General features: G+C 33.5%; 1 protein-coding gene across 1 annotated transcript in view; it reads left to right on the top strand.

The window, feature by feature from the left end:
- Positions 1–7,500, top strand: part of LOC137631269 (nuclear factor 1-like) — a 143,377-nt gene that overhangs the window by 87,441 nt on the left and 48,436 nt on the right. The window contains exon 2 of the mRNA XM_068363050.1: positions 1,017–1,172. Coding sequence (XP_068219151.1) covers positions 1,017–1,172 — 156 coding nt within the window. The remainder of the gene's footprint in view (positions 1–1,016; positions 1,173–7,500) is intronic.

Raw genomic sequence — 7,500 nt, 5'->3', positions numbered from 1 at the left:
TATTCTTTATGTACCAAAACGGCGGCTGTGCTGTGGATGCTATTGTCACTCTCTATACAATTTAAGCCTATTTATCAAATTATTTCATACTTCAAATTATTTAAGAAATTTGCTCATTCTTATTAAATATGGCTTTATGGAGCATAATCGTTATAATTTCTGAAGAATATTTTTTATATTTTTGTTAGTATGTTATTCAGCTTTCTGAATCTCTTTTTTATACATTTATTATATTTTTACCTTTTTTAAAATCACACATTTTCTTTCCGTAAATTTACGTCCTGTTAAATGGATAACTTAATACTTGATCTTCATTTGATTATGATATTTATGTTGGCTCATCAATTTTTGTAATATAGCTGGTTGTAATGACAATACTTTTTACTATGAATCTTTCATATTCAAATTATTACCATTATGTTGTAGAGTATCTTCATCCGTATTCTTTATATACCCTTGAAAAAATTTTTCATCTTGCCATTAACATTCAAACTTACATCACTTTAACGTTTCAACATTGTCAACTTTATCTATATGTCGTAAAATATCCTCATCAGTATTCTCAACATCCCTATGAATTGATTTTTCATCATCTTACCAGCAACATTAAAATCTTCGTCACTTTCATATCCTAACACTCTCAACATCACTCCATTCTTAAGTGTACTCAACATTGTCAACTTCAACCTATTCTTAATTGTCCTCAACATTGTCAGCATCACCCCATTCTTAAGTGTACTCAACATTGTCAACATCACCCCATTCTTAATTGTACTCAACATTGTCAACTTCGCCCCATTTCTAAGTGTACCGGACATTGTCAACTTCACCCTATTCTTAAGTGCACTCAATATTGACATCACCCCGTTCTTAATTGTATTTAACATTGTCAACATCACCCTGTTCCTAAGTGTACTCAACATTGTCACCATCACCCCATTCTTAAGTGTACTTAATATTGTCAACATCACCCCATTCTTAATTGTACTCATCCTCCTCCTTATCTTCTCCTTCAGGATGAGTTTCACCCATTCATCGAGGCGCTGCTGCCACATGTGAAATCCTTTGCCTACACGTGGTTCAACTTGCAGGCCGCCAAGCGCAAGTACTTCAAGAAGCATGAAAAGAGGATGTCCCTCGAGGAGGAGAGGAGGTGCAAGGATGAGCTACAGGTGAGTCATCCTCAACGTTTTAATTTTAAGGGGGGACAAGAGGAGAAAAGTTTGTTTTATTTCAAAATACTTCAAGATATTATGTGTTCGGTTCTTATAATATAAAATAGAGAGTAACTGATGTCTCCAAGATATTATGTGTTCAGTTCTAATCTAAAATAGAGAGTAACTGATGTTTCTAAGATGATATGTGTTCGGTTCTTCTAATATAAAATAGAGTAACCGATGTTTTCTTTGGCTTGAAAATTAAATAGGTTTTATATATAGAACATTTGAGATTTAGAAGTTTATACTGACGGAAATTCAACCCTTCTGGAATCTAAATTGGTACAATAAAATTAGCAAAGGATTTAATACCGAATCCCTTGTACTACCCACAACACTAAATCCCCGGATCAATTTAAACCAGGTAAATCCTTGGCTAAACCCATTCTGCTAAATTCTTCGATTAATTATACCCTCTAAATTCTATGGCAAATCCTACCGGTAGATTCCTTGATTGATCTTAGCCGATAAACCCCCGCACCACTAACACCAGGGTTCCAAGGTTTGTTGCAAGATTAAAACTATAATGATTTCCCTTGTATCAGAATCCCAGAGGATTCCAAGATCCTTTTTTGGACAACTGGGTCTGAAAGTTATTTAAAACAACGTAGGATATCGTTTAAGAATATTATTATCATTACTAGCCAAGCTACAACCCTAGTTGGAAAAGCCAGATGCTATAAGCCCAAGGGTTCTGATAGGGAAAAATAGCCCAGTGAGGAAAGGAAATAAGGAAATAAATAAATGATGAGAACAAATTAACAATAAATCATTCTAAAAACAGTAACAACGTCAAAATAGATATGTCATATATAAACTATTAATAACGTCAAAGCAGATATATCATATTTAAACTATAAAAAGACTCATGTCAGCCTGGTCAACATAAAAACATTTGCTCCAACTTTGAACTTTTGAATAAGTTTAAGAATAAAAGAAAACATTATGAACGTAAAATTTTGATACTGAAAACAAACAGCTTGAAAAAATATATAGTTTTAGAATGATATGAGAAGGTTAAGACAGAATAAATAGTTTAAGAAACAGGAAGCATTTAGAGAATTAAAACTGCAATTTACGAATTAGGTTTATTAACTTAATAAATAAGATACAATTCATCAGCTATAGAATATTTCGTCCTTTAGTTGAACATTTCATCCTATTTACCATTCATTACGCAGGCCCTGAATGACCTTCCTTCAAGGCATTGCCTTTGGATTAAGTCGTAATATTCCCATATTTTATGTTCATGTCACCATTAGGTTTTTTATCTTTTTTGAGATAGTTTTTTATACCGCATTTTTTACTATTTATGTTGCGTTCATTTTTTTTTGTACCGCATTTTTTAATATTTATGTTCTGTATATTAATTTTTTATATACTTTGTATAATATTGTTGTACATTTGACTTTTTATATAGAATTTTATTTGTTTTAATTAGGTTTGATTTATCTACTTCAGAAAGTCTTTTTGCCGGTGTGTCCTAAGTATGTAATTCGTATGATTATGTTTGTAGCTTTGTTTACTTTAGATTTATAATTATGCTATGGCTTTAAGTTTCTTAATGATTGATTTTTCATTATCTTTATCATTGATACATTTTAGTTTTCTTTAAATTTTAATTTGGAATTATTCGCCTTAATCTAGATACTCGATCATATTTTCTTAGATAACGATTGATAGTGGTAATGACCGGATAATGACTTTATTGGCCGGATAAAATCTTCAAATAGGCAGTCCCTTGTGGTTGGTACAGTTAACATTATAATTGTTCATAAGGCGAAAGGTGCAGTGTTCATACAAGTGATGCCGTCAAAAGATGGCAATGACAACGGGAATGGTCAAGATGAGTAGGTTATCTGAACTGTTGCCCAAGTAGCAACCACCAGTCAAAACAGCTTTCAAAATACCAGCTGTTTGTATGAACGACTTAATTAAGTAGCAATCGCATATCTGTGTAGCTGCCAAATTAATAACTCTGTGTTTGAACAGTTTCAAAAATAGCAACTGTTCAGTCAGAACGACTTGCTTGCGTAACAGCTTCCACACTAGCAACCACCAGTCGAAACAGTTTCGAAAATGGGAACTTTTAGTCAGATCAACTTTCCGAATAGCTGCTGGAATGTTTAACAGCTTCCAAATTAGAAATAATTACTTTAAACAGCCCCCAAAATAGCAAATGTAGTCTGAACAACTTCCAAAATAGCAGGCACCTTCCAAAGTAGTAACTGTCAGTCTGAACATCAAAATTGCAGCTTCCAGTCAGAACAGCTTCCAAAGTAGCGGCTGCGTAAAAATTCCAAAGTAGCAGCCATCAGTCAGAAGCGCTTCAAAAGTAGTAAATGTCAATCTGATCAACTTCAAAAGTAGTAGCTGCTAGTAAGAATCTCTTCCTTTGTAACAACCGTTAATCTGAGCATTTTCAGAAATTCCAATTAACGGTTTGAACACCTTCTAAAGTATCAGGTTTCAGTCTAAATAGCTTCTAAAGTAGCAACCATCAGTCTGAACAGCTTACAAAGTAATAATCACCAGTCTGAACAGCTTCCAAAGTAACAATAATCAGTCTGAACAGCTTCCAAAGTAACAATCATTAGTCTGAACACCATCCAAAGTAGCAACAGTCTATAAGAACAGCATCAAATGTAATAACCATTAGTCTTAATTGCTTCCAAAATGGAAATTGTCAACCTGAGTAGGTTCCAAGCTAACAACCATTATTCCGGACACATTCCTGTCTTAACAGTCGTCAGTATGAGCATTTTACAAACTCACAACGTCATTCTGAACAGCTTCCTAAGTAATAACCGTCAGTCTGAACAGCTTCTAAAGCAGCAACTATTACTCCGAACAGCTTCAAAAGTAGCAGTCTTCCCTTTGAACAGCTTCCAAAGCAACACCGCAAAACGTGATCCAAATTAGCAGATGTTAGTTTAAAGTTTCCAAAATAACAGTCGTCTTTTTAAACAATTCTCCAAGGTAACAACCATCAGTCAGAACAGTTTCCAAAGCAGCAGCTGTCAGTACACAACTGCCAAGGTAACAATTGTCAGCCTGACTAGCTTCCAGGGTAGAACTATTAGCCTGGACAGTTTGCAAAGTTACAGCAGTCGATCAGAACGGTTTCAAAATGAGCAAATGTTAGTTTAAACAGCTGTCAAAGTAACAGCAGCCAGTCAGAACAGTTTCTACAACAGAAACTCTGTCTAAACAACGTTCAAAGTGATAATTGTCAATAGAACAGGGTTGTGATGGCCTATGTGGTAACGCCCCTGACTGGTGAACGCCAGACTCAAACTCATTAGTTTCTTTTGTCGCTGCAGCCTCACCATCCTTGTGAGCTAAGGATTGGGGGTTTGGGGGAGCCTATAGGTCTATCTACTGAGTCATCAGCAGCCATTGCCTGGCCCTCCTTGGTCCTAGCTTGGGTGGAAAGGGGGCTTGGGCGCTAATCATATGTTCATATGTATATATGATCAGTCTCTATGGCATTTTCCCTTGCCTCTGCCATTCATGAGCGGCCTTTAAACGTTTTAACTGCTTCTAAAGTATCATCTGATAGCCTGAACAGCTTCCAATGTTAGAACACTTTCCGGACAGCCTCGGTATTACTGGAATAGAGTCACTTTGTTCGTCTGCCTTTGATGGGTCTATATTTCACACCTGTCCCATTCCGAGTCTCTCTCTCTCTCTCTCTCTCTCTCTCTCTCTCTCTCTCTCTCTCTCTCTCTCTCTCTCTCTCTCCAGAATTCTACCCCTTAGGGCCATCATCATTCATCACCTTTTGCTTTCTGTTGTATCCATTTATCATTATTTATGATTTATCCGGTGTGTGGACTCTCCTTCCTAATTTATCTCTCTCTCTCTCTCTCTCTCTCTCTCTCTCTCTCTCTCTCTCTCTCTCTCTCTCTCGATATTTCTTTTGTGCTTTTATTGCGTTTTGATTATGGTTTTAATGTAAAGGAAAAATATATTAATTTAAGATACTAATAGGATTAATGGAATATTTCTTACGCTGGAAATTACAAGGTTTAATATAGATTACGAAATTGACAGAATTTTATATAAATTTTTCGTTGTTTTTTTTAATTGGGTGTAATTATATGTTATGTATATATATATATATATATATATATATATATATATATATATATATATATATATATATATATATACACACACACATATATATATATATATTATGGCTAAAGTGATATTGAATATATTTGACCTCTAAGCATCATGGGTGGCAAGAAAATTACAATCCATTCATTTTTCTATTAATATACGAGTTATAGTTCAAGTATGAATAGTCCAGGACGTTTTAAATTGAAGAAATAAACAAAGAATCGAAGGTAGGAGAAACGAAGAATTGCAACACTCCTCCTCGGATTGGGAATGAGAAAAAGATAAGCGGAATGGCCGGTGTGAAAGCACAAAGGAATGGCCCTTTGAAATCGTGGTTTTCCTCTACAGTCCTTTGTCGTTCTAAAGATTTTATTCCCCTTTTTGTATCGTTGTTGATACAGGAGTGTTTTATATATTTTTACTTTTCACTTTTTCTCGTAAAGCTGCATTTGATTTCACTTTGTTCGTAAAGGTACATTTAATTTCACTTTGTTCGTTAAGCAACATGATTTCACTTTGTTCTTAAAGTTACATTTGATTTCACTTTGTTTGTTAGGCAACATATGATTTCACTTTGTTCCTAAAGCTAGATTTGGTTTCTCTTTGTTCGTTAAGCAATATATGATTGCACTTTGTTCTTAAAGCTACATTTGGTTTCACTTTGTTTGTTAAGCAACATGATTTCACTTTGTTCTTAAAGTTACATTTGGTTTCACTTTGTTAAGCAACATATGATATCACTTTGTTCCTAAAGCTAGATTTGGTTTCTCTTTGTTCGGTAAGCAATATATGATTGCACTTTGTTCTTAAAGCTACATTTGGTTTCATTTTGTTTGTTTGTTAAGCAACATGATTTCACTTTGTTCATAAAGCTACTTAATTTCACTTTGTTCTTAAAGATACATTTGGTTTCACTTTGTTAAGCAACATATGATTTCACTTTGTTCCTAAAGCTAGGTTTGGTTTTCTTTGTTCGTTAAGCAATATATGATTTCACTTTGTTCCTAAAGCTACATTTGATTTCCCTTTGTTCGTTAAGCAACATATGATTTCACTTTGTTCTTAAAGCTACATTTAGTTTCCCTTTGTTCGTTAAGCAACATATTATTTTCCTTTGTTCGTAAAGTTACATCTGAATCACTTAAAAATTTGCCGCAAAAAACCGTAAAAATATTGGAATAAATGTTCCCAGGCATTTACCGTTTAAAAAACGGATATATTAACGTTAAAGGAGTGATATTACGGTCACCAGCCCATAAAAGATAATAGAAAAGTAGGGTACAAATTATGATCACCTGTATTCACTGAAATACGGCGGAGAACAGTTTATTTCTACGGAGAATTTCCGGTTAAAATTTCGGTTTTTAACATTGTTGGTTATGATTAGATTGGTATTCTTAGACTGTATTTTAGTGTGTGTGTGTGTGTTTTTTTTTTTTTTTTTTTTTTGAGAACGAAGTATTTCTTTCGATCCTTTTTTTTTCGGTAGTCATAAATTCAGAAGAATTCATTGTCCCGACATATGTTTTATCTTCTTACTTCCTATTTTATTCTTTGGAGCCGAATAATATATATATATATATATATATATATATATATATATATATATATATATATATATATATATATATATATTTATATATATATATATATATATATATATATATATCTTTTATTCTTCCTCTTTTTTGTAATACGTCGTTGGTAAATATCTGATTATTTTGTAGCTCAATTTTGTAGTGCGCTTCCAGTTCAATTTGTTTAATTTATTTATTTATTTATTTTTTTATTTTATTTATTTATTTTTTTTTGTGAACAGCTTCCTGGCTACAATTTTAATCGTAGAGTAATGAAACCAGCAGGGATTAATTATTATGCAAAAAGCTGAAAACGATTAAATTTTTCGAAGGCCAAAGGTCAAGGCCATGGTCAAGCAAAATGTCCAATTTAGGTTATCAGCTATAAGTTTGGACATCGTTGTCACAATCTTCAAACTTGGTTCATATGTATTCATATTTGAGTGTATGAAAATCCACGTCAATTAAGGTTAAATGTCAAACTAAAGGTCAAGAAATAAGTAGCCGCGGTAGAGGTCTGCGCTCTACTGAGTGCACCTCTAGTTTGCTCCAAGATACCTCACTTCTGAGAGTTTAAT

Source organism: Palaemon carinicauda, chromosome 39 (genome assembly GCF_036898095.1).
Source record: "Palaemon carinicauda isolate YSFRI2023 chromosome 39, ASM3689809v2, whole genome shotgun sequence".
In the NCBI taxonomy this organism is placed as follows: Eukaryota; Metazoa; Arthropoda; class Malacostraca; order Decapoda; family Palaemonidae; genus Palaemon; species Palaemon carinicauda.
The sequence above is the reverse complement of the archived record's forward strand: the minus strand, read 5'-3'. Positions and strand labels throughout refer to the sequence as shown.